Source organism: Mustela nivalis (assembly GCF_964662115.1).
Source record: "Mustela nivalis genome assembly, chromosome: X".
Classification (NCBI taxonomy): Eukaryota; Metazoa; Chordata; class Mammalia; order Carnivora; family Mustelidae; genus Mustela; species Mustela nivalis.
In genome coordinates, this window is record NC_139040.1 from 121,418,621 (window position 1) to 121,446,198 (window position 27,578).

Here is a 27,578-nt window from a genome sequence, read left to right on the forward strand (position 1 = left end):
CAGGCAGCTAAGTATAAACATGTGTCTATAAATACTGATAACACTATCTTTATTCGGCCGTTACTTGACAAAGCCAGATCACCGGGGGACTGTTTGCTCCTCTATAAAATGAAAATCCACTACCGTCTGTGTTAAAATGTGGGAGTTTTCTTCAGAGCATAAAGTTTCGGGAGCTGCTTCTATGCCTTTCCTGGTACATGCTCAGATCCTCATACATCTTTCACAGCATCACATACAGAGCATTTTCAAATCAAAGCTTAAGAGTCTCTCGTTCATTGTTCTAGTTTTTCTTAATTTGACCGTATGCCCCGGGATGTTTCTGGAGTCTAGACATTACTGGGTCCAGTTTCTAGAGCTCAGAAACATGTTAGATCTGGGCAGCAATGTGGGCCAACAACCTGCAGATATTTCCCGACTGGCTCACTCAAGCAAGTGTTTTTTTACAAAATAGATGCTTGGTACATGTTCGAGGAATGATTGTGAATCTTTAAGAATGAATAAATGTGAATTTTTAACCAACACGTTCACACAAGAAATGCAGTTCACAGATACGAGTGTTGCCCAGAAAGAAATGCTGGACTCCCTCCCCTACCGACCCCCTCCCCAAAGGCACTGTATGTGCAAGTACATCAATAAAGATATTAAAATTCAAAATCAAACTTGAATGGAACTTTCTCAAGGGGGAAAAAATCCACATAATGCTTGATTTCACTGAAGGGACACTTACAAAAACCAGCTTTCTGGTTACAGAGAGCCAAATACAGAATCAGCTATGAGAAAAGTTCAATGGTCTGAGGAAACTAAATTTCAAAGAAATGCTGCTTATTTTCTCCTCTTGTTTATTTCTGAAAGAATATTTTGAGGAAGAAATTCAGTGGGACTTTTCTGTTCTCTGAAGCCTTTGAATTACTTCTAAGAAATGTTTGCCTGGGGTTTAAACTCTATTAGGTGTGATTTTTTTTTTTTCTCACCAATTAATGTTGCAGGGAGGGAGAGGGTAGGAAAAAGCAATGCTAAACTGATTTTTTCATTTGTCCCCTTTTGTCCCACGACCCCCCTCACTTTCCTTTCTTAAGCCGACGTGTCAAACTCAAGAAGGAATCCCCAGAACAACGTGCCTGGAAGGGAATCTGAGTTTGAGTGAAACTTCCCTTTGTGCAAACAGCTCTGCCTGCCCCAAGCGGGTGGCTCATTTCCCAAGGCATCTGCTACCCTCCGAGAGAAGGTGACTTTCTTCCGGAACTCACCTGTCCGCCGAGAGAGCCGTGAGCGTGAAGACAGACACCCCCACCGAGGTGAGCTGTATGAACGGGATCAGTTTGCAGCCGATCCTGCCGAACAGCCACCTGTCGGCCAGGTACCGGCTGGCGTCCACGGGAGCGCACGTTACCAGGAGGAGCAGGTCTCCCAAGGCCAGACTGGAGATGAACAGGTTGGGCACGTTCCGCATGGCCTTCACCGTACAGAAGATCTTGATCAGCGTGACGTTGCCGATGAGGCCTATCAGGATGATGACCCCATAGACGGCCGGGATGACATAGAAGACCCCTGGGTGGAACCAGTCGTCGTTCACGGGTAGATCTGCACTGTGATTGGAGACGTTGCAGTACAAGAAGTGCTCCACTTCCAAGTTCAAAAGCAAGCAATCATTCAGAGCCATCCTCTGGGATCCTTCCCACCTGAAAAGGGCTCTCAGGTGCTGTTGCTTAACTCTGATTTTGTAGTTGGGTGAAGATGAGGCTAAAATCGAGGCTGGGCTCTTTATCTTCCTTGACACAGATACTCTGAGGACACATGCACTGTGGCATTCGGAAGGGTCTGGCGCTATTTGGATGCTGGTCTTGCTCTGGTCCTCACATGGCCAACGGAATACATGTCTAAATTCAGTAAGTCGCAACCAAACGACAACAAAAAGTCAGCCGGAATTAAACCCACTCTGTATCAACTCCTTCTACCTCCATTCGAGGCTGAGTCTCTCTGGCTGCAGTTTACTAGGAACTTTTGGCCGGCTCTTTTCATACGGCATGTCCTATCCTTCCTGATATTTCGAACCTGAAGGTTTAAAGTGGGTAGGAAAAAAACTGCTCTGAGAAGCCCTCCAATCCTCTGGGCAGGATGCTGTGCACGTCACTGACTTCACCAGCAAACAGCAGCGGCGCTGAGCCGGGGCTCTGCGGGGGAACCGGGGCTACTTATAGACAGAGAATGCCAGCCCCCTGCTGGACGCTTCCATCACTGCCCGGCAGCCGGCTCTTCCCAGACGGGAACCGGCCCGCAGACTCCATCCCGCAGATGTCCTGGGCCTCTCATTTCGGATGTGGCCCCCTCTGAAAGGCACTGCAAACCTTGCTCATGCTGAGCCCGTGAACCCAGATAGAACTCACAGCCCCATTTCTCATCTCTTCCAGTACGTTAGAATGGCATGTTCAAGTTGCTATAAAATGCGGTCTGGTTCTGAATTAAATGCACACAGACGCCCGCGGAATGCCCATGTGGGAGCTGTCGACCGGCCTTCCCCAGGGCTCTTTGAAGGCGGCCGGCTGCTGAGGGAAAAAAATGGGCCAAGGGATTTGTGCCTTAAACCTTCAGTAACTGACATCTGGGAGGGCCGAAGCAGAATACACACACACACACACACACACGCACACGCACGCACACACACACGCACGCTTTTCCCCACAGGCCGTTATTGTTCCCTTTACCAGGGAGAAATAAAATCGGGAGCCGGCTGCATTCTCAAATCTCAAAGATCAGTAGTCTTTTCCAGAAAAATGGGATTTTTCTCACTGGACCTAAAAATTACATCAACTGGCATTTTGATGCAGTTCCTCGCAATTTTTTATCGACCGCCTGCCATGTTTTGTAGCGACTGTCCTCTTAAGCCCTGAGTGGGAAATGAACTGAAAAGGGCTTACGGAGAGAATACCAAGGAATGGGGGAATGCTAAGACAGAACTCAGAGTGGCCTGGGGGCCAGAAAAGGCTCTGCCGAGGAGGTAACGAGTTTTGAGTTTGGACCTTTAGCCAACAACTCACACAGACGTGATGAGGGTTTATCTTCAAGACTTCGGAGGAGGCTCCTCTCCCGGGAATATCACAGGAAGCCAGTTACTGACGGGTCCTGCCATTGAAGGTGTGGCTTTTTGGGATCCGTAAGGAGTTGAGAAGCTTGCACGCACTTAGCACCAGGCCAGAGGCCACCCAAAAAGCCTCCAAGCTTGTTGTCATGGTAATTTCCAACGGCCTGTGACAACACTAAGATGCCCGCCTCGCTCTTCCACAAATCCGAAGGGCTTGTGGTCCCCTCAGCCGGCCGTAGAGAGTCTGACTGCGCATGCCTGGAGTGGGAAGAGCTGCTCAGTATCACCGGTAACGAGTCAATAACCACGAGCCTGGTAGTGTTCATTACATGTTAGCGCTATACCTTCATAATGCTCTCTATGGCTTCGGGGCTTCCATCTGGCCTTCTTCACCTACTGCCCCGGCAAATGACATAGGCAAATTAAAGGACTTGGTGTCTTCAACTTCAAGCTCCTAATCTGAAAAGAGGGGATAATTTGAGACGTTCACTGAAAATATCCATGTTAAGATTTCACAGCGGTTGGCACATAGGAACTGCTCAATTAATATTAGCTGCTCTTACTATAAAGATGTTGTTATTGTTGTGATTGAGAGAGATTAGTGTTGTGTGTTTACTCTGGAAAAGCCCAATAAAGTCAGAAGAGGGATCGACCTTGCATTAATTGGCAGAAGGGCCTACTCATACACGTGAGTCAGCAGCTCCTCCATTTACTTGAAAGACATTGATCCCACGTCTGCCAGTTTTCACGCACCATGCAAGAGCCTGAGAAAAAGAATATGAAGATACAGGTTCTTACAAGATCCATCATGATCCCGGCTACTCTGGCTCATAGTCACAGGACCTGGTTTCAAAGAATAATGCAAGAAGGGTTTTCATATAGATTTTGCAAATGCTTCTGTTTGTTTTATACTGAATTAATAACTTTGCTTCTTGAAATTGCTATGGTGGCTTTCTTCTCTGGTCATTTACCTTTCTTCCTCTCAATGACGATGACTGCTTCTAGCATTGTTTTTGGTCATCATAACTGGAGGGACAGCCTCGTGTGAATTACACCAAAACTCAGAGGAATTCGCCACTTGTGGACTGGGAGAATCAGTGAGTTGTCAGACCACCCGGAGTTGTCCTGAAGATTTCAAAACTGGCACCTGGCTATAATATTATATTAAACCAGCTATCTTTGGGCCTTTTGACCTTCTGAAAAATTCCTTGAGTATTGTTTTAACAGAAATAAACTCCATCTTTAAAAAAAAAAAAAAAAGTGGCAGCAATTCAGAACCCATTCCCTTGCCAGAATGAAGCCACTACCTTTTCTCCAGAGGTGACATTTGATCTTAAAGGTTGAGTTACTGTGTGGCAAGACCTCTTGAACAAAGAAAATAGTATGTGCCTAGAACAGAGGCATAAGAGAAAGAGCATGGCAGTGGGCAGGGGACAGCTTTAGGTCTGGGAAAGTCACCTGGATTGGAAGAGAGGGGTTGATGAACGAGCTAGAGGCAGGTTTGGGTGACGTCATGATAGATCATGTATTCGTGTTAGGCTTGGTCCAGAGAGCATATTTTTGGTTGAGAAAGAGGACTCCTAGAGGGGCACCTGGGTGGCTCAGTCAGTTAAGCATCTGCCTTCAGCTTAAGTCATGACCCCGCAGGCCTGAGATCAAGCCCCGCACCAGGATCCCTGCTCCCTGGAAAGTCTGCTCCTCTCTCCCCCTCTGCATCCTGTGCCCCCTCTGTGTGCTCTCTAGCTTTATCTGTCTGTGTCAAATAAATAAAGAAATAAAATCTTTTTAAAAAGGAGGACTCCTGGATGTTGTTTCTCTGTCTTTAGACATCCCAGGATGCTGAGTCGTCCTTACTTCTTAATTCCAACTGAGCCAGAAGTGTTTCTTCCCAAGTAAGTTAAGCGGATGCTGGTAGATTCTGATTTCTCCCAGCTGGTGTTAGCCTTACATGTTCCGTGGCACTGTAGGCTGTTCTAATCATATTTGAGCAGTAAAGATGTACTGAGGTACAACACCTCATGTTTTCCTGGCACAAGGATGTTTACAAAAGCTAATTAGAAAATGTTGATGTCATTTCAACTAATTAGCTGTAATAACTCTCCCCATCCCTACCATTATGTGTCACCTTCTGGCCGAGCACCAGACATACTCAGACATTTGCTTAGCATTTCATTTGATGGTGAACATGAGATGCTTTTGATTTATGAAAATAACACAGAACAAATATAAGACAAAGTCCCTGTCCCCGGGGACTTGTTTCCAGATAGGACTGAAGTGTGACTCAGCATCCTTTCTTATGTGTCAGGACAGGGTGTCACTTCTATTTCAGTCGAGAGAGTCACATTTTCCATTCTTCCAGAAAAATGCGTTTCCCATGGGACTTGAATATGGGGGTGGAGGCAGTGATTTGGTAGAATTTGGGAGGGCGCTTGGACTTGACAAGGCTAAAGAGAGTGGAGACAGTCTCTTCCTACCAGCTGTGCGCCTAGCGGTTTGTCTTCCAGGAGTTGGCATTCTTGGTGGAATGACAATCTGTGACAATACACAGATAAGACAGAGTAATTCTAGAGTAGGTAGAATTTACAGGTGGAGCCAGAGTAAAGAGGAGGGAATGCTTTGGGTCTTTTTAAGAGACAGCCTGCCTGGAACAAAGGTTTGGAGGGGACTCATTTATGAGAAATAAAGGAGATTGGATCTGCTGGGGAAGACTGTATTTAAGACTTCAGTTTGGACGTTAGTCTGTAAGACACTGGTTCTTAAAAAATGATGAAGACTGCCTGGGGTGCTTCTTAAAAATATAGATTCTGAGACTCTACCCAAGACCTACTGAGTCAGAATCTCTAGAGGTGAAACACAAGAATCAGTATTTTTCATGACATCTGCAGGGGATTTGAGCACTGTCCTATGCTGGAGACTAGTGATGCTGGTGGTGTGAGATCCAGAAAGCCTGGCAATCGGACAGCACTTGTGTTTTCCCCCTTTGTGGAGGAAGAAGGTGAGTGAGGAAGCACATTTAGGAGAGGGTTGCTATGAGCCCTTGCTACTGAGTGTGGCCCTGGAGCCAGCAGTATTGGTATCACCCAGGAGCTCGTTAGAAATACAGAGCCTCAGGCACCGCCCCAGCCCTCCTGGATCAGAATCTGCATTTTAACAAGATCCTCAGGTTTTCATGTGGACATTGTAATAGTCTGAGAAGTGATGATCTAAATGTTAGGGAGATATGGCAGAAAGCGTTAATTTAAGAAACCAGGGCAGGAAGTGGGGACAGAGAGGAAACTGAAATCTCAAATTCAGAACGGAGCCAGCAATTGGACCAATCTGAAGCTAATGAAGAGCTACGGAACTGAGGCTTTTTGATGTCCCTGATAATGGCTGGGAACCCTCCCAGACTGAGCGGCAGATGAGCTCTTTTTGACACAATACAGGGGCAAGAAGGTCATTACAAATATAGGGAAAATAGGCAACAAAGAAGCCAAAGGCGGTGAATTTTTCTCGATAGGCTCATGACTCCTAGAATAAAGAGCAAAGGCAAGGAAGAAGCTACTGTGGAGAAAAATGCTAAATCTGGTTTTAAGTATACTGAGTTCACTAGCTGAACAAGGGAAAGTAAGGAAGTCAACAGAAATGAGAACTGAAGTCTGAAGTCAAAGAGGTAAATAATTAAGAGGACTTCCTGAGAACTAGCACACTGAATGTTGAGTAGTACAATGTATAGAAAAGGACTTGCCAAGAATCAAGTAAAGTCAGGGTTCAAGGACAAGGTCATGTGGTGAAAGTCAGTGGATACTGAACATAACTTCAATGTCATTCAGTGGCAGCACCACGGAGAAGCTGCTGAAAGTTGCAGTAACCCTTGCTTGAGAAGAATCAGAGATGTCACATTTTAGTGCAGCAGCAAGAACAAAAGAGACAGGTGACTATAACCAGATCGTGAAAGGTTGGGATTGTTTCAAGTTCCCTTCTCTTTTCTTAGCATTCTGTGACTTTTCATGGGGCTTGGAAACTTGGAAGAGCAATGGGGGGAGTCTTCTGAAAGAAAGCCAAGTTTCACTTTGAGCCACATGAAACTATGGGAGGAAATGCGGTTTCCCAGAGAAAGCCTAGGGTAGAAAATCAAACTTCCAGTCGGAGTCACATCTAAGAGGGCACCTGGTGTGGTAGTTTGAAAATATATCTATCAGTTCTTGGTACTTTTTCCCTCAAGAGGTGAAGATTAATTTCCCTTCCCATGAGTGTGAGCTGCACTAAGGGACTGGCCTCTAACAAACAGAACGAGGCAGCAATGATAGTGTGTCCCTTCCAAAATTAGAAGACAAAGGATGTCGCAGCTTCCTCTGTGCACGCTCTCTGAATCACTTGCTCTGAAGGAAGTCAGCCACTGTGTCGTGAGGACAAATGGCCCTATAGATAGGTGCATTGGGTGAGGCCTCCTGTTTACGGCTATGTGTGTCTTGGAATTGGATCCTCCAGCCCCAGTCGAGCCTTCAGATGACTGCAGCCCTGGCGGCCATCTTGATTGCAACCTCCAGAGATGCTTAGAGCCAGAACCACCCAGTGAAGCTACAGCCAAATTCCTGACCCATGGAGACTGTGAGTTAATAAATGCCTTTCCTTTCACTCCACTGTGTTACAGTCATTTGTTATGCAGCAATAGGTAATACCTGGTAAGTAGAATGGAGGAAGAAGGTGAGAAAAGAAAAACACCAAAAAGATAAAACAAAACAAAACAGAAAAGAAATACCCAAGATGGCAAGTGCTAGAAACCTGAATTGAACCTCGAGTGGTGAGGCAGAGTATGAGGGGGGAAAAAAGTACGATTGAACCTAGGAGAGTTATGGAGACTAAAATCCACTTGTTATTAAGTAACACCAAAGCTTCTTTTCTGGATGAAATAGATGGATTTTTAAAATACTGTGAATGAGCTGATCTTTCTTATCTAGCCACCATGTACCTGGAAATTAGACAACTAATATTCCATTCCCCTCTTTGCTGTGAGCTTGGGAAAATCAAATTAATTCAGTGAGCATTATTTGCCACTGAACTGTTCTGTGCCATTAATTCTCCCTCCGTTAGATACAGGGGCATTTTCCCCTTACCTATAACTCCAGGATGACCTGAGGTATTAGTACCACCCAGTGGCACCCAATGCAGTGGACAGTGGCAGCTTCCTTCAGTGGCAGCTTCCTTCTACCCTCAGCCATCTCTCTTTCCAGCTATTTCTTCCTTTCTTCCAGGAGAATCCAATCAGTATAGCCCCCAAATCCCTAAAACACAACCCTGTATTATCCCCCCCCCATAACAGATCTGATGAGACAAATATTACTGGGCAGGATTCCTTTTTAAACATTTTATTTTGAAATAACTTTAGGTTTACAGAAATTTGCAATAATGGTATGAAGAGTTCTCATATACCCTTCCCCCAGTTTCCTCTATTGTCGGTGTCTACAAAACTAAGAAATTAACATGGGTACAGTAAGACTATCTGAACTACAGACTTTATTCAGATCGCACCCGTCTATCACTGTCATTCTCTGTTCCAGGATCCAGTTCAAGATGTCACACTCTATTCAGTCCTTAGGATTCTTTAGTTTCCTCTTTTCTATGACACTTTCTCCAGCTTTCTTGTTTCTCATGACCTTGACACTTTAGAAGAGCACTCACGAGTCAGGTATTGGGTAGAGCATGCCTCCATTTGGGTTTGTCTGATGTCTTTTCATTATAAGACAGGAAAGAGAAACCACAGAGTGTAGGTGCTCTTCTCATCACATTGTATCTGAGAGTATGTCTTTGTTGCTGCTGTAACAAATTACCATTTAGTGGCTAAAAGTGACAGAAATTTATCCTCTTATCATTCTGAAGGCCAGAAGTCTGAAATGAGTCTTACAGGGCTAAAATCAATGTTGGCAGGCCTGCTTCCTTTGGAAGGCTCCAGGGAGAATTGTTCCTTGTTTCTGCCAGCCTCTGGAGGCTCCCAGCATTCTTTGGCAGTGGACTGGAGTGGTACAGCACTCCAGTCTCTACTTCTGTCATCATGTTGCGTTCTCTTCTTCCATAGCCAGATCTCTCTCTGCCTCCCTCTTATAAGGCAAGCAGAAGAAGCGGCAGGCAGAGGAAGAAGAGAAGCAGACTCCCCATGAGCAGGGAGCCCAATGCAGGAGTTGATCCCAGGATCCCAGGATCATGATCTGAGCCAAAGGCAGACACAACCAACTGAGCCACTCAGCGCCCCTATAAGGACTCTTAAGATTACATTGGGCTCACTCAGATAATCCAGGATAATTTCCCCATCTCAACTGCAACTGCAAGGTCCCTTTTGTCACATAAGGTTTGCCATATAACACAGTCACAGGATCCAGGGATCGGAACCTGGATATCATTGGGGGCCATTATTCAGCCTACCACAGGCTATGTCATATCTACATGACTTATCAGTGGTGATGTTAACCTTGATCACTTAGTTAAGGTGGGTACCTATCAGGATTCTCCACTGTAGAGTTATTATTTGGGGGAAAGGTTCCTTTTGGTGACCAGAAGTGTGACTGTGCTCAGATCTGAAGTAATGACGTTGATACCATGTAGCCATTCAACACCACTTACATGAAGCACCCTACCCCACCAGACCCAGTTCAAGGCTCTGCAATGGTCCCTACTCTCAGGGAGCCAACTGCCTAATGAGGACAACATTTTCAATTTCTTAAAGCTAATTTGTAAACATAAACAAGCTTTCATTTTAAATAATCCGGACACTGCTTGGGTGATGACCCTCGATTATAGAGAGTTTCAGGTCATGTGAAAATGGTAACTAATTTTCTTATTGTTTCTGAAATACAGTTGGACTTTATATGATTATTTCCCACTATTACAAGCTCCCTTGGATTTTCTTCCCGAAGGTGGAGTATTATCTCAAAGGCAAACCAATAAAAATGCCATCAGGTTTCTCATGAGAAAGACTAGTTTTTATTATGTTTCCAGCCAGCTTTATGGGACAGAAAAAGTTGGGATTCTGGGTACTCGCATAACTAAAGTGAATTTCCACCCCTCACATTTCACCCTTTTTCTTTGGCCTGTAAAATGATACACCATGTTCTTCTCTAAGGAAGATGCGAGGAAACAGGATTACCCATAGATTTTTCTCCAGACGCCACTGTAGCTCTTCAAACGCAGAGTGGTTCGATGGGAACTCATCACCCAGTATAAAAACTCGGTTATTTTTACTGCTTGGAGGAGGTTCGCCTTAAATTAACTCCAAGTCATGTCTGAAATATATATGCCACCCCAGGTTCTTCAAGTCACGTGCTCATGAAATAGAACTGAGAAGTACACAGGAGTTTATCAGTCACATACTGCAGAATTCAAACTTCCCCTTGACCTACCACAATGTATCAGAGGCAGAGGCTTATTCAAACTGCTTATTAGCTGCGTGGCTTTGATGAGATCACTTAAATTCTCTATGCTTCCATGTTTCTTCATATAGAAAAGGGATTTAGATGGCATTAAAGTCTTCCAGCTCTATCTCAGAGAGTTGTTGCAGATTCAAATGAAGTAACAAATAGGAAGGCACTTAGTAAGGTATAAATTCCTAAACAATTTCAAGTTACTGCATAGTAAATTACTGGTAATTTTTGAGGTGTGATAATAGTATTCTAGTTATGTTTTTTTAAAGTCCATGTCTTTTAGAGCAGGGATGGAGCAGCTGATCAAACTTAGAGGGCAAATAGTAAATATTTTGGGCTTTATGTCCCATAGGGTCTCTGGGAAATGGCAACAGACAAGAGGTAAGTGAATGGGCATGGCTGCATTCCAGTAAACCTCACTGATAAAACAGGAAGTTGATCCATGGGCCAGAGTTTGTGAACTTCTGTTTCAAAGAAATTTACTCAAATACTTAGGGATGGAATGATATGAGAGCCTGGATTTGCTTCAAAATCATATGGGAAGTGGAGAAGTGGTTTGGGGTAAAAATGAAACAGGACCGGCCCCAAGATGATAATGATAGATGCAGGGTACGAGGCAGCTCGTGTTATGCTTGTGTCTGTTTTCTTTAGGTTTTAAATCCTCCACTGTTAAAAGCTTGTACAATGTCTAAAACATAATCTAGGATTGACAGGATTAATAATGCCAACCAAGTAACTCTGCACATGTCTTTGAGGCCTTGGCTTGAAGCATACACTGGAGCTTTCCAGAAGGTTGGCAGCATCGTTCCAGCCATTCAGATATGCCTTTCTTTTGGTCTACATCAATCTGGGGGCCCAAGATTGAAGTGCCATGGAGCGCCCATGATTTGGGATGGAACTGACTTCAGATTGGCCAGCGGATGGTCAGCCTAGGAAAACACCTCTTTAATGCAGTGGGGAAAGGGACTGATTTGCTTTTTTTTTTTTTTACTACCTTCTTTCTCTGTCATCCTTTCCCATTCCTCCCCACAGCTGTATTAATGCATTTTAAACTCTGCTTCTGTCCTACAGAAGCTGAAAGAGTGCGATCCATTTTTAGTCCAAATTCTTTTCCAAGTAGATATAATAAAGGGGCTCTCTATCATGGGGTCAGAGAGACTAGATATGGCTTTGCCTACATCCCTATTTTCCTATATGAGTTATATGAGCTCAAATGATTATTCTAGACCCTTATGCAAAAATTCTAGAGAGTGCCTTCTCATACTTCACTGACAATTAACAATCCCCCTAACTCGAAAGCTACTATACCAGCATTCACCTTTTTGTTTCTTTTAGCCAGTTTTCCTTTCCTTTTCCTTACTTTACTCAATTAATAATAATTAATAATAATCCTTAAATTCCTTAAGTTGCTAGTTAATGAGTGATCCTGGATTTATGGGAAGGAGTGAGGACAGAAGATATGTAATAGAGCTAATAGTGATTCGGTGGCTTTTTACAGATGAGGGCACAAGCTAAGAGGAGGGGAAGCAAGTTGCCTGAACTTACATGGGCTAGAAAGTGTGTTCTGATAACTGGGTACTTAAGCATGCCTCTCAGGGGACAAAGGGTAGAACTGAAGAGACTTCGAGGTTCTCCTAGGAGGTGAAATTGACAGACAGGAAGAAGGAAATACAAGTGAGTAGAAACTAGGGATAAAAAATTAGGGAGCTGAAAAACAAATGGGAAAAAACACAGAGTCCAGCAGCTGTGGTCTCTATTTCTTCCTCAGCAATGGCGCCCTGTATTTTTTGTTTTCCTCTTTTTCTTTTCTTTTTGTTTTGTTTTGTTTTGCCTCTAGGGACATAAACAGGATGCTCAGTTCCTGTCTCATGACTTCAGGCACATTTCTTTAATATCAAAGGAATTTAACGTGTAGAATAGAGAGAAGGGATTCTGCTCACTGGTTCCCAGGCGTGAAAGGACCTCAACTGTGCTCCCTCTTTCAGTAAATGAAATGAAACATCTTTATGGAAACATAAATCAAATTATGCACCATTTTTCTGAAGGCACTGCTATGCTTCTTGATGACTATTTTTTTTTAAGATTTTATTTTTAAGTAAACTCTAGTCTCAACATGGGGCTCAGACTTACAACCCCGAGATCAAGAGTCACAGGCTCTACTGACTGAGATAGCCAGGCGCCCCCTGGTTGACTCTTAACCATGAACATTTGCCATTTCTGATCCCATGGCAAAGAGGCTACTTGTGAGATCAGAGCAAGACTTGATATGTTGTTTTTTATTTCCCCCTCACACACCCTCATCCCTGTCCTAATTCCACTTCTGTATCCTTTTGCCAACAGTGAGGATGTCCTTTCAAAAGGAATAGCCCTGCCGTTCTACTGCGATGAGAAAGACCTCATTCCAATCATCCAAACATACAATCCTCTTCCTTCACTTGGAAGCTCCATGTTTGATGATTATGATTGACAACAGTCTTTCTCTTTGGGGTCTGTATCATCACTGGAATCAATTTTTAAAATATGGGAGCCTTGCCTTTAAAAAGAGATTGGCAAGACACCCCCCCAGCCCCCACCCCTGCTGTGAGGCTGCCTTCCGGGTGATGCCTCATTAAGGCCATAGGAAAGGAAGGCTGGTTGTCAAGCATCCAAAAAATAAAAGAATAGAAAGTTAATAGCTCTGAGCAGGTTGTAGCACATGATGATGTTTATGGGCTTCTAAAGCCCAGAAGAGACTCAGTGTTTGTTTGAGACTCAGTGACTTCGAATGGTCAGAGGAGCAGAACTCAATTAACAATTTTTGAAGACCTTCAATTAAAAAATCATTGAGGTGCAAACAATCAGATCAGAGAATGAATGAGAAGAGACAGCCCAGAAGCAACACACACTGTACTCTGGGAAGAAAAATGCTTTCTACCCTTTCTCAAAAATGAGGATATTCAAAAAGCAGGGCTAACGTTCTTAGACGCAGCTGCAGCCCAGCCTAACCTGGACCATTTGCCCCTGAAATTCTCACTCTAAGCTTGGGGTCCTTTCAAGAGTATTTGTGCATGGGGAGATGTGCAGCAAGGGGACGGGAGTTATTACTAGCCTCTGTTGCCTATTCACTGTGTGAATAAATGCCTCCTTCTCTTTTGATTTTCACCCTCATTAGGTAGGTATGTACCATTATTAGTCCCATCTTAAAGAGGAGGGAACCAAAGTCCAGAGAGATTTTTATTTCTTAATTTTCTTTTTTAATTTTTAAGATTTTATTTATTTGTTTGATGAGAGAGAGACAGCGAGAGAGGGAACACAAGCAGGGGGAGTGGGAGAGGGAGAAGCAGGCTTCCCGCCGAGCAGGGAGCAGGGAGCCCGGAGCCCGACGCAGGGCTGGATCCCAGCACCCTGGAATCATGATCTGAGCCAAAGACAGACGCTTTATGATTGAGCCACCAAGGCGTCCAGCAGAGAGATTTTTACTATTTACCTAAGATCGGTGCTAAAGCCAGATTTCAAACTCAGGCCATCTGCCCTCAGTCCATGCTCTTAATACCATGTTAGTTCCATGGGATTTCTAGATAAGAACTCATGCTATCTGGAATCAAATATTCCTTAGATTTCACATAGAACGCCCTCTCCCTTTCTTAGCTAAGGAAACTGAGACCCAGAGAGGTTAAGAGATGGTTGAGTGGGGGTCAGTCAGAAATCAGGTCTGCTGTGAGCTTACCTGTTTCTCTTCTTCCATCTCCAGTCCACAGTGTTCTCCTAGGAGACATTTCATCGGAAGAACTATGGTAGCCATGGAGAAGCACTTCTCAGGTCTTCCTTCCAGACAAAATGTGTTGTTCAGCTACAAGGAGTATGTTCAGTACAAGGAGTTCCTCTCTCCTGAGCTTCCTCTCCTTTTTATTCCTTGATTTTCTGAAATGGGAAGTAGACAAGTATAATTGTTATGGCTCCTAGGTTCAAGCAGTTGATGTCATTAGGATCTGCAGATTGGGGAGTGGAGGACAAACCTAGGCCAATTTTTCTCTGTTTAAAGCTTTCTTCCTAGCTCTCACTGCTGTGTGTCCACGTATGCACCCCGATGTGGCGAGAGCAAAAAGTGTGGGTCTGAGCCGTGTTAAAGTGGTAACAACTGTGCAACTCTTAGTACTGCTTTCCCCATATAAGAAATGTGCCACCTTCGGCTAGATTCACAACTTCTGTATATTTCTATTTTATCACTTAGAAAATAGGAATAATCATCTCTAATTCAGAAAGTAGTTGTGAAAATTAAATGACATACAGCAGTGCTCAATGAACAGTAGTTCCCTTTCTTAGGATCACTGTCAAATTTTGTGTTTGATCTTCATAGTCCACTCCATTATGGTCTCTTGAGCCATATTTGTATACAATTAGCTAATTCCCACATTTTATGGGGATACTTGATTTTTTGCTATAAGCACGCTGTCTTTATGTGACTATAGAATACAAAATACACTATATATAATAAAAATTCGATGTCATAATCAATATACTTATTTTTTTGGACAGACAAATCAAATGATTTGATAGGGAGATTGATTTGATGTGTAAAACTGACTGGGAGAAGCAGATCTTATTGGTTACTAGGAGATTTTGTTCTAATTCATGATAAGACGAGAAGGGATGTAAGAGTTCTAATAAGGCATGGAATGGTAAAAGGATTGTTAATTGGAGGTAACCAATTAACATTAATTTACGACTATGAGGGACTAAAATATCAGGAAAAATGGGTTTTCAGGGGCGCCTGGGTGGCTCAGTGGGTTGGGCTGCTGCCTTCGGCTCAGGTCATGATCTCAGGGTCCTGGGATCGAGTCCTGCATTGGGCTCTCTGCTCAGCAGGGAGCCTGCTTCCCTCTCTCTCTCTCTGCCTGCCTCTCCATCTACTTGTGATTTCTCTCTGTCAAATAAATAAATAAAATCTTTTTAAAAAATGGGTTTTCAAACTGCTGTAGCATTTATTCACACACCCACTCACTCATCCGTGTACGTCTTCATCAATCCATCCATTAGCTACGTGTCCTCCATCAGCTTGTTATCTAGCCATTCATCTACCCATGCATCCCTGCTTTCGTTCACCAACCCATTCGAATAATCCATTCGAGGTAGTTAACACTGCAGTGTATAGAAGCCCATGTAAGAAACGACCCTTACCATATGAGAACTTCCCATTTAATAGGGAGAAAAGAAAGGAGGGGGGAATGAGATAAACGTTTGCAAAAGTTGTACGATAAGTCTGCAGATGTCTCAAGCAAGAGAAGTGACATCTGACAGAGGAGAAAGACACATTTCTTCAATGGAAGAGATAGAATTTATTTTGAGTTTTGAAGATTCTTGAAGAAAGAGAGTGCATCTTGGGCCAAGAAGGTGGTAGAGAGCAAGTCATAACTCCGGGAATGATGAATATATTGCTTTAGTCAGATGATAGTGATAGAAGACTAAACCTGAAAGGCATGTTGGGTGGGTGGGTGGGGAACATGGGATGTCTACAATAAAGGTCTGAGAAATTTTGTATATTCTTGGTAACCACGTAAGGACACAGAGACTTTTAAGTAGTAGACTGATATAGTCAAAGTTGCATGTGCGAAATATTTTTTAATGAATTTCAATTTTTAAGTAGCTATATAAGTAGCTAAAATATAATAAACTGGAGATTCCAAAACTTCCTCAGTTCACAGTACTCTGTGCCTCTGTAGTTTCTTTCATGGGATTTCTAGGCCAAAAGAAACACCTAACAATTCCATTTGTTAAGTAACTAAGTCCAAGTAACTTATTGAATATTTATATCCTAACAATTTAGCAGCCATTGGAAAAAAATAATGCATATAAATAATTTTCAAAAATTTCAGTCTTCAATAACCACAGTTACTTCCCAGCGGGATGTGTGCACCTACTGGGCACTGTACAATTTCTCAAACCTTGGAATCAGATCAGCTACCACCTCCCCCACTTTCTGTTCTGCATTGATTTTCATTTGGTATTTGGTTTTTACTACAACAACTGTTGAACACCAGGTTTGCAAACACATCATGTTATCAAAAGTAATGTCACCAGATCTAACCTCAAGCTTGTCATTTTCATAGTGTCCAAAAGATGTTGTATAGCTCCAAGTTTCCCTCAAAAGTGTAAAATATCCTGCTGATCTCACTCTTGGGTTTGTATCCAAAGGAAAAAAAATCGGTATTTCAAAGAGATATCTGCACTGCCATGTTTACTGCAGCATTATTCACAAGAATGAAGCTTTGGAAACAATCTAAAAGTCCTTTCACAGGAAAATGGATAAAGAAAATGTGATTATATATAATGTATATCCACACTACATATGCACACCAACACGCATACACATACATACAACAAAATATGACTTGGCCGTAAAACAGAGGGAAAGCCTGCTAGTTGTGACAAAATGGATGAAACTGGGAGCTATTCTGCTAAGTGAAATAAGCCAGGTAGTGAAAGACAAATACTATATGGTACCATTTATATGTAGAACAAAAAAGAGAGAGAGAGAGAGAGAGAGAGAGGCTAATTTCATAGAAACAGAGAATAGAAAGGTAGTTGCCAGGGGCCTTGGGATGGGGGAAATGGAGGGATGCTGGTCAAAGGGTACAAACTTCCAGTTACGAGTAGGTTTGGAGGATCTAATATACAGCCTGATGACTCTAGTTAATAAATGGTACTGTAGACTTGAAAGTTGTGGAGAATAGATATTCTCACCACTCACATACAAACACACAGGAAAGAGTTAACTATGTGAGGTGACAAATGTGTTAATTCTCTTGATCTCTGTAATCATGATACAATGTATATGTATATCAAATCATCACACTGTACACTTTAAATATATACAATTACTTTTGGCAATTAATCCTCAATGAATTTGGAAACAAACAGACAAACACATAAATAGAATATCCTGCTGCACTCATAGTGAATTTCCTGCAGTGTTCCAGAGTACCTCAGTGCATGACTTAGAAATTCAATATTTAATTGCCAGGTGCTGTTCCTACGCATTTTATATACACCGTTTCATTTAATCCTCACAATGCCCCATTTTTCAGATGGTGAAACTGAGGTCCAGAGCTGAAAAGTGATGAAACTGCCCATTAATCCTATGTAGCACCTCTATTAATACATATCAGAGGACACTGTGCTTACATGCTTCAGCCCATCTTCGCCCAAACTGACTCTAAAGAACCCAAGAGTAGGGACTATATCATACAAATATTTGCATTCCCAGTGTCCAGAGTATTCTACCTCATGCTGTTATCAGGCTGTAATGTGTTTCTTGGTCTTATCCGATTGGTTTCATTTCCCCAGAAGCAGGCCTGGAGACATGAATTTTAGGGCAAATAATTTATTTGTGAGATAATTAAGGAAGTTCAGACAGATGGGTGGGGAGGTGTGTCAGGGAAGGGAAAGAAGAAATAAAACATACACTACCAAACACACTGGGAAGTCTGGGACCCAATGTAAAACACATGGCTCAGAATGATCTTACTGAAGGGGCACGGGAGCCGGGGTATTTACACACCAATTCAGACTGCTAGGGGAGTTGGGGGGTATTAATTTCTTGGCCTGCCTTGTATTGTCAGAGAGGGCTTCAGTGGCCAGAGACAATTCTCAGGGAAAGAGATGAGATTTTGTCAGCTAGACATCAGACCTGTCCACTAAAATGGTAAGACCCAGGTAGATATAGGTGAGGTATAGACAGTAACTGCTTCACTGGTAGTCTGGGACAGGACTTAAGTACTTTTCCACATGGGCGAATCAGAATACCTGGGAGGCATGTACAGTTTGTAAAGCCATATTTAATAGATGGTTTTATATTTAGAAAATAAAAACAATTTTTTTTTGCTTTTATCTCTTTGGTGGATATATAGAGAAGATAGTAATTTTCAAGAGTTCAGCGTAAAAGTATACCATTGAGATAGGTGAGCCACAAAAGTGTTTTTTGGCTTAAAATGTTTGAGAAGGGCTAAACCAGATCCCTCATGGTGAAGTGGTACTGAAGGAGGAAAGCATTTGCTAATGTGCACTTTCCATTTTGTTTTTCTAGCCAAAGGGAAAGAAGGCTCAGATCTCTCAACTGAAACAGAAAGCTGAGATTTAAATCCCCATTTCATCTACATCTTTAGGGCCATGTTGAGAGTTTATCTCAACAAAGAAAAAAAAATGACCTTTGGGAATATTTACAAGCATTTAGCCGAAAGACTCCGTTTCTAAATGCATTCTCAGCAAAATTAAATGGGCTTGCCAGTTCCAATTCAACTTAGCTATGCCCCATGAAACTGAGAAGTTTTCTATAAATTGCATCTTAGATACCATTTAAAAATGTCAAGTAATAATCTCTAAGGGAGAAAAAAATAAGAGAATTACAAAGCGAGTCACTAAAACCAGCTATTTATCATTAATTTCCGTTTCCTAATGGAAATGATGGACTCACGCCTTTGCTGAATTCCATTTGGGGTGATAATTTTTTTATGATAATCTGTGGGCTCATCTTCAAACAAAATATGTGAAAACAATCTGAGTTTAGGCCTTAACTGTGACTCAGATATGTCTGGTGAATTTATATCTATAAACTGATTTGCATAAACACCCTTGGCTGAATGAAGAGAAAGTTGCTCTGTTTCACCTTAGGGAAGAGTCAAAAATGGTCCTTTGAACACAGGTCCCTGGTCTGGCTCTGTATACTCATGTCTGAACTCTCTGGAGAAACAGGATCACAGCAAAAACTTAGGAACCCATCTGCATGAGAAAGTCTGAAAGGTCCGGGACGCACTGTACTGTCGCTCTACTGAGGATGTGACACTGCAGGGAACACAGTGTCACGTCAGCAACTTGAGGAGTCACAGCTCTGGGGCACCTGTGTGTCCCCGAGAGGCTGGCTGTAATGATGAGTGGCACCAAGCCGCAGATGTTCTTGAGGGGCTTGAGGGACAGATGAGAAGGCATCTCCTGAGCCACCAGAAAGGATTTTGCAAAACCAGTGGAATCTGAACTTTTCTTCCTAACGTGACCACTTTAATACCCACAGGCTGGAGAAACTTGGGTTGGCAACGAATGAAAACAGTACCATGCTGAACATGCATCAATGTCATATGCCTTCGCAGATAGTGATTATGGGAACATATGAATGGCTTTTAATGATGTGAACAGAAAATAGAAAAAACTATATCATATAAATGTAACCAGTTGAGCAGTGTTGTATCATTTTGATAATTTACATTTCCAGAGAGATATTTTAAATATATCTATTGTACGCTCCACTGAGTGCCTTCCTGGTTACTGGAAAAAGCCCTGGATGGGTCAGGGGTGGGTCAGGAGACCTAAATTCTAGTGTCTTGAATGAGCCATTGTGCAGCTCTTTGACCACAGGCAAATTTTGCATGGATGATTAAATGGTTGGCTCTATCTCTCCATCACTTCCTCAGTCCATACCCTTGGCAGGGCCTTATCATGGCCAGAGAATATTTCCCTGCCCCATGACTTTGGGCTTGGCTGTGTGACTGAAGTTGGCCAATAACATGGGGTTAGAAATAATAGTCTTTCAGTTCCAAGTCTGGGCCTTAAAAACCTCCTGTGCATCTACTCGCTTTCTTGCACCTCTACCATGACCAAAGGAAAACCTCCTCAAGGTGGCTACTGGTTCAAGGAAGGTGAGAGTTATTTGGAGTAAACCCAGTGACCTAAAATGTGAAAACAGAACCTTTCTGGCCACAAGAAACCTCCATCAGCCAAACTCTGAATAAGTGAATGCCCAGAAATGCATTAGCTAAATACATGTTTACTGCAAGCTGCATAACTTGTTCGTTATGCAGCCATCATTGACTGATAATCTTGCAATTTCTCTGGGCTTCAGTTTCTTCATCTATGAAGTACATAACCTCAGGTCTCTTCTAGTTTTAACTTTTTCCTTAAAATAAACTTCTCTTTGTTTCTCTATTTTCTTTATCTTTTCTTGTACTTCTAAAACGCATTGATTTTAGGGAGTGCTGCTCCCCTGGCTGGATATGTCAGGTGTGTGTTAATAAAACTCACTGGGCAATACAAAGTCTTTCAACCATGTAGCTAAAGAGCCACATGAAATGTGCAGAGAGTGAGCCCGAGATACACAGTATACATTTAATTTCTGAGCTTCAAAGTAAAAGTTTCAGAAAGTTTCTTTATTGACTGAAAAGAAGTACATCTCCTGGACAGACAGGTGTGAGGAGAAGAAAACTCAGCATCTCCCAGACTCCTCGGAAGCATTTACACTTTTGGCTTATAGAACTCCAACCAAGAGCTTCAGTCAAGGCTTACCTTTGGGGGCCAGCAATCATTAGCCTCCTCTCTGGTAAGGTATTTCTCTACTCATTTTTTATAACAGATTCTTGACTATACCATATGATTTAGTCACAGGGCAAAATAACAGTATGCAACCTCTTTCTATATAGAAAGTTAACTTTCCCCTTTGTTTTTCTCCCCCCCCCCCCTTTTTTTTTCTTTTTTGCTGCATTAGAAGTATCCATAAGAACCTACTTCACCACTAACACTGCTACTACAGGTAGAATGCAGACACAGAGCCCTCCAGGCTAATAAGCTTTAAGTTGCTAAAGATTTGGTTTACCAAGCTTTATTAAGAAAAAAAAAAAGAGAGAGAGAGGTGCGTGCATGTGGGCGTGTAGGTATGTGTGTGTGTGTGTGTGTGTGTGTGTGTGTGTGTGTGTGTGTGTGTGATAAATAGGTAAATAGGGTATAGGGCTCTGCTGAACCCTGGAAGAAGTAGGGGTGGAACAAGATATTGGGTTTGGTAGGCTGAAAATGTTCCCTCCCCTCCAAATATATCAGGTTCTAATCTCTGAAACCTATAAATGTTACCTTATACAGAAATAAGATCTTTGCAGATGTGGTTAAGAATCCTGAGATGGAGAGATTATCCAGGATTACCAGGGTGGGCACTAAATGCAGTCATATGTGTCCGTATAAGAGGAAAGTAGAGGGAAACTTGACAGACAAAAGAAGAGAAGGCAATGTAGCCATAGAGGCAGAGACTGGAGTGACAGAGCCACAAACCATGGAAGCCAGCTGCCACCAGAAGCCAGAAAAGGCAAGGAACGGACCAGCCCTAGAGCCTCCTGAGGGAGTCTAGCCTTGCTGACACCTTGATTTCATCCCAGTGACACTGTCAATATCCTTAGGTCAAGGCTATCTGCAAAGATCCTGCTTCCAGATACAGTAACACCTCCCTCTCTCTCTCTCTCCCCCCACCCCACACCAACCTCCTACTGCCCAAGCAGATGCTAAATTGGGGAATGAGACAATGGCTTCTCCTCATTGTAGCCTCCCCATTCTCTACGAATGGTTTTATTCCTCCCATGGCTTCCCATGTGAAAGAAAAAAATAGTTTTATATATTCATATGATATGTGTTATACAGAGAATACTACATATGGTCTATACATAATCTATACATTATAGTTATTTATTAAGTCATATTTTCCAAGACAAGTTTAAGAATATACACATATATATTCATCAACAAGCAGAACTTTCAATGCAAAGATACGGTGATATTTTTCCTTTTTTGGAGAACCATTACTCATGTCCTAGCCTAGAGACGCTAAGGAAATCCAGTGTAATCTGACTTTTCTCATTGTCCCAGTAGCTCTAACACTGCCCAGAAGCCCATTCAGTTCTTCCTGGTTTGTGCAAGGAAGATTACAGTCCAGGCTGATCTTCTTTCTCTCCCTAATTGTTAGAAGGCACGGAGAGTCCTGAGGCTGTCCCCAAATCTAGCAGTCTGTTTGATAATCACTCCTCCTCTGCTGCTAAGCACTTCTGAGAAAGGAGGAGATCAGTCTCTGACAGAACCAGCTACTGTGTTATGGATTTATTCTCTTCCCCCCTTTAAGTGCTCAAATAAACCTTGGATGCAAAAAAGACTTGTCAGGGGTTATAGAGAAAGCTCTATAAGCTATAAGTTGTCAATAAAACTCTACTGAATTCACTCTCTCATTCTTCTGCTTGTCTTTAAAATCCCCAATTGATTTTTTTTTTCCCAATTCGCAGTGTCACCCAGCTAGGGCTGTTTCTAATTGTAGGCAGGGAGTTCTCCATGAAATAGCAATTATTTGGTGCTGCTTTTGCAAAGTCAGCAAGTATATCGCACAAAAGCCCACCCCTGATCTTCTGGGAAGGCATGCACATGATTTCTTAGCCAAATTCATTTCTCTTGCTCACTCCCTTTTGGTTGTGCACCTGCAATCTGATTGTGCACTATAATAACTCAGTTGTGCTTAATCTGATGATACCTGACTGAAAATGAAAAGTAGTGTTGATATGATATACTGAAGGACTTGTAAGAGGAAACTTGGAAATTCTAGCAGACTATGTTAGTTTCAGTGCAGTTTCTTTGCCTTTTCACTGTTGTTAATTATAAATCCATTTTGAGAAGATGCCTGGAGCAGTCAGAGATTGCATTGAAAACATATAGTAGAGGGACGCCTGGGTGGCTCAGTTGGTTAAGCCTCTGCCTTCAACTCAGGTCATGATCCCAGAGTCCTGGGATCGAGCCCCACATCATCGGGCTCTCGGCTCATCGGGGAGCCTGCTTCCCCCCACCCCACCCCCTCTGCTTGCCTCTCTGCCAGCTTGTGATCTCTGTCTGTCAAATAATTAAATAAATTTTTTAAAAAAAACCAAAAACATTTATTAGAAAGTGTGGTAGCCAGCCTCCAAGATGACTTTCAGTGAATAGAACTGACCCGTGTAACTAACTGGATATTGTGAAACGAGCAGAGTGTGATCTTTTAAGCTGGGTCATCAGAAACACTGCTTCCTTTGATTACTTGCTCTAGGGAGCCCAGCTGCCATGCCATGAGGACATTCAGCAGCCTCGTGGAAAGGTCTACATGGCAAGAGGCTCATGAGGAAGCCACCTTAGAAGTGGATCCTCCAGCCCCTGTCAAACCATCAGATGACTCCATCCCAGCTAGAGTTCGGCTGATCTTGGCTGGGCACGGCTCCAGGACGTGCGTTCAGTTCATCTCTGCTTCACACGTCTCTCGCCCTCCTTAGGCTAGCAGCTTAGCCAAGGCCTGCTCTTCTTATGGCTATGGCAGAAGCGCAACAGTGCAAGCAGAAGGAAACACATCTTAAGACCTAGATTATGGCTGTCACTTCTGCCCATATCCCATTGGCCAAAGCAAGTCTCATGGCCAAGCCCAACATTAGTAGGGAAAGGAAATAGACTCCTCCCATATAGTTTTGGGGAAATGGGTAAAAGGAATGAATACAGGCTAACAACAGCCTAATCTCCAGGTTGTGTTTTGGTTTTCTTCTTGTCTGTATACATTTATTCTTCTTATACCACTGTAGACAAATACAAACTTATGTTTCACAATTTGCAAGCATGACTTACATTTCACAATTTACAAAGTCGATTACATGTATTATAAGGCTTCACTTTCTATCACTTTGCTGACAGGTACCGTATTTTCCCCTTTGGTCCATCAGGCTATCATATTAAAACATTATGGGGGGTAGTGAGGCATATACCAGGGAGGGGGTGTCACTTGGAAATGCATTTAACAGTAAGTAGCTGAAATTCAGCTTATAGTTGCTGAAGCAAATAGTTTATTTTCTCGGGACAAACTGTTCAAAAGTATATAATCTTGGGTGAATGACATCATCAGACACCCAGTTCTTTCTACTCCATGGATGAAATAAGTTACATTGGCTTTTGCCATCATGGTTGTAAGATGTCTGGTGCAACTCTACATGTCAAGTTTATATTCCAAGCCGAGAGAAAGGACAGAGGACAGTGGCAGCTGACAGTCTCCCCTTGCATTCAGAAAGCAAAACTTTCCCAGAAAAGCCACCAGTAGATGCCCACTTATATCTCATTCGAAAATGAATATAAGGTTTCAAGCTTTATAGCCTTTAAAACAAAAGAAGGCAAGGGTGAAAGCCATTGAAAAGGGGTGTTGAGACAATCTATAGCATCTACCACAAGAGGCCACACATGATCCCCATACCCAACCACTCCTACCTATCCCTAAGCAATCTTTACCTTCACGTACCCACTTGTAACAAGCGCAAAATATACATCCGATGGGTACCCCCTGACTAAACAAAAACCTTGCCCTGGGGCCTCTGTTCCGCTTAGGAATTTACCCATCTGAGGTTTTTATCAGGCTACACAGAAATTGATCCTGAGTTTTCTGGATTACTTTAAAAGTTCTGATATTCTCAAGCAATGCTATATCTTTTTATTTATTTAATTTTTTTTTGACAGAGAAAGAGATCATAGGTAGGCAGAGAGGCAGGCAGAGAGAGGAGGAAGCAGGTTCCTCGCTGAGCAGAGAGCCCGATGTGGGGCTCGATCTCAGGACCCTGGGATCATGACCTGAGCCAAAGGCAGAGGCTTTAACCCACTGAACCACCCAGGTGCCCCACAATGCTCTATCTTTTAGTGATTTGAAAAATTCTAGGAAAAGCTATTATTTTAACATTGTGTCCTTAGGCAGGTTACTTAACTACTCTGGGCTTAGTTTTTTTCTTTAATACAGCAGAGTTGCTGTAAAGATAATATATTATACAAATATATTATAAAAATTTAATATATAATATAATAATAAATTATTTTTTCTTTAATACAGCAGGTTTGCTGTATATATAATATATTATGTCTGAAAAAAGGGGAACTTGGGTGGCTCAGTCATTAAGCATCTGCCTTTGGCTCAGGTCATGATCCCAGCATCCTGGGATCAAGCCCCACATTGGGCTCTCTGCTCAATGGGAGCCTACTTCACCCTCTGTCCCTCTCCTTGACTTGTACTCTCTCTCTGGTTCTCTCCTTCTCAAATAAATAAACTAAATCTTTAAGAAAGGAAAAGAAAAGAAAAGAACAAAACTTCACAATTTGCCCGGCATATACAAGTTGAGTTTTGTTACTTACAGCCAAACACATTCCTAATTGGTATACTCATTACGCTTTCAGCATCACCATCTATCACAGTGGTTTTTTTTTTTTTTAAGATTTTATTTATTTATTTGAGAGAGAGAGAGAGCATGAGTAGGGGAGAGGGGAAGAGGAAGAGGGAGAAGCAGACTCCCTGCTGAGCAGGGAGCCCAACATGGGGCTCAATCCCAGGATCCTGAGATCATGACCTAAGCCAAAGGCAGAGGCTTAACCCACTGAGCTACCCAGGTGCCTTATCACAGTGTTTTGATGTAATATTCCTATGAACCAAAGGGGTAAAATATACTTGTCACAGAGGGAATACATTGTGAAGTTTTATAATTAGCAGCTCATACAATTATCATTATTTGTTCTAGGATGCTTCAACTCATTCTGATTATACAGTTCACCCTCATTTAAATATTTGGTAACTTTGGAAACGGTTTCAAAGAATGAAAAGGCTACCAATAATATGTCTGGAACTGTACCCAGTATTGCTTTCATCAGGCTGCTAAATCTGCATCATTATTATGTGCCAGGTTTCTACACTGGTCTAATTAAGAGGATGAGTGGATGGGACTCTTTAAAATATGAAGGGAAAATGGAGAGCAATATAAGAATATTTTGCCCGAGGTATAACCTGTAGACCACATGGAAACTGTTTTTCCTCTTCCTTTCCTGTCCCTTCATCACTAAGGCTCATCTCTACACCTCCTTAGGATGGAGGTAGGGCATTGGGAAAGAGCAAGCCAGTTTCTGTCTGCACCACGTTCTTATTTCTCAAATTCTCTGGTTGTAACACTCACACATGTTATTTTCCACTCACTGCTCTCATTGGGATTCAGGCCCAACCACTCAGCTAAAAAGTTAACTAGATCAATTATCAATTAAGAATATTCAGTCATTAATTGCATGTGACATTAACCCAGATGAACAGGCACATGACCTGTTAAAAACTCATTGGGTGGTTGAGTGTTCATGTTGAATTTCCCTTGACTTCACACACTAGAAGTAATCATAGGTTCTCTCCCTTCGTTCATAAAAGATGAACCCCAGCAATGTGGGGGTGAAGAGAAAGCTACCATCAAAACTGTTCAAAGGAAGTGGTTCTTCCTATTGTTTAATAACTAATGGTTACTTTGAATGTGAGAGGGCTTAAGTTTAATAACAGCTCTCAAGTTGAAGGTATCATTTAAAAATTTTCATTCTGCACATAATGCCCTGTTCAGATTAATTTTCATAACCTCAGTAAATAGGAGTGTGGATACCTCTTTTGTTCTTTGGCTAACTGAGAAGAAAGTGGTAATGGTGGTGTCTCAACAAAATAAAGAACAATTGGGGACATTTTAGTAAGGTTTACCTAGACCCTGGATTTGCTTAAATCATCATAAAAGATCAGGGCTTAAAGGTGCCTTAAGAATTCACTTTCATCACACAGATGGTTTGTGTGATGTCTGTGTACAGGTTACACCATACGGCAGAGACGATATGTGTGCAACACTTATGCCGATAGATCTGGTGCAGGAACAATGCTTATACAGAGGAGATTTGCCTAAATCAGTCCTAAAAAGTTGACATAGATGTTGTGTCCCATTCCACGTCCGAATACCAATTACGTTGGAAGAGGGAAGATGTCACCTTAATGTCATGCTAGCGTTTCTTATAAACTTCTTCCTTAAGAGCAAAGTCTGATAGAGGAGGGTCAAGGAAGTACGAGGATATTGGGTAAATGAAGTGAAATGGGGAATGAGAGGAGGAAGGAAAGGGGCAAAGACAGGGGCAAGTGCAGGGAGCTGAAGTCAATGAAGCTGTGTTACCGCGCTGCCTGAATGCTCCTCCGTCCCAATGCATAAATCCCCAAGATGAAACCAGTAGTTCTCATTTTCAGACCAGCAGTATCAGCACCACTGAAGAAGTTGTCTGGCCCCTACTCTAGCCCTACCGAATCAGAAACAACCCCGGCAGGTGATGCTGATGTATGCTCAAGTTGGAGAACACTGTGAACTAAATGTTATCAGTGGTGTCCACCTGGGTGCAAGTGAGTTCCCATAAGACCATGGGCATCTCAAGAGCCAAGACCAGGGATCACCAATGCATCTCCCGCACTGGAGCAGGCTGGCATGGAACCACTAAGTATATATTGCTTGAATCAATAA

The 27,578-nt window shown here is 42.5% G+C and overlaps 1 protein-coding gene across 7 annotated transcripts in view; it reads right to left on the bottom strand.

Moving 5' to 3' along the window:
• Window positions 1-27,578, bottom strand: part of GRPR (gastrin releasing peptide receptor) — a 276,159-nt gene that overhangs the window by 37,966 nt on the left and 210,615 nt on the right. For 6 of the 7 annotated variants that reach the window (XM_082717032.1, XM_082717031.1, XM_082717027.1 and 3 more), the window contains 2 exons: window positions 14,180-14,373; window positions 1,248-3,538 (listed from right to left, as the gene is read on the bottom strand). In XM_082717032.1, the coding sequence (XP_082573158.1) occupies window positions 1,248-1,660 (413 nt within the window). In that variant the 5' untranslated portion in view covers window positions 1,661-3,538; window positions 14,180-14,373. The remainder of the gene's footprint in view (window positions 1-1,247; window positions 3,539-14,179; window positions 14,374-27,578) is intronic. The other variant, XM_082717028.1, reaches the window with a different exon arrangement.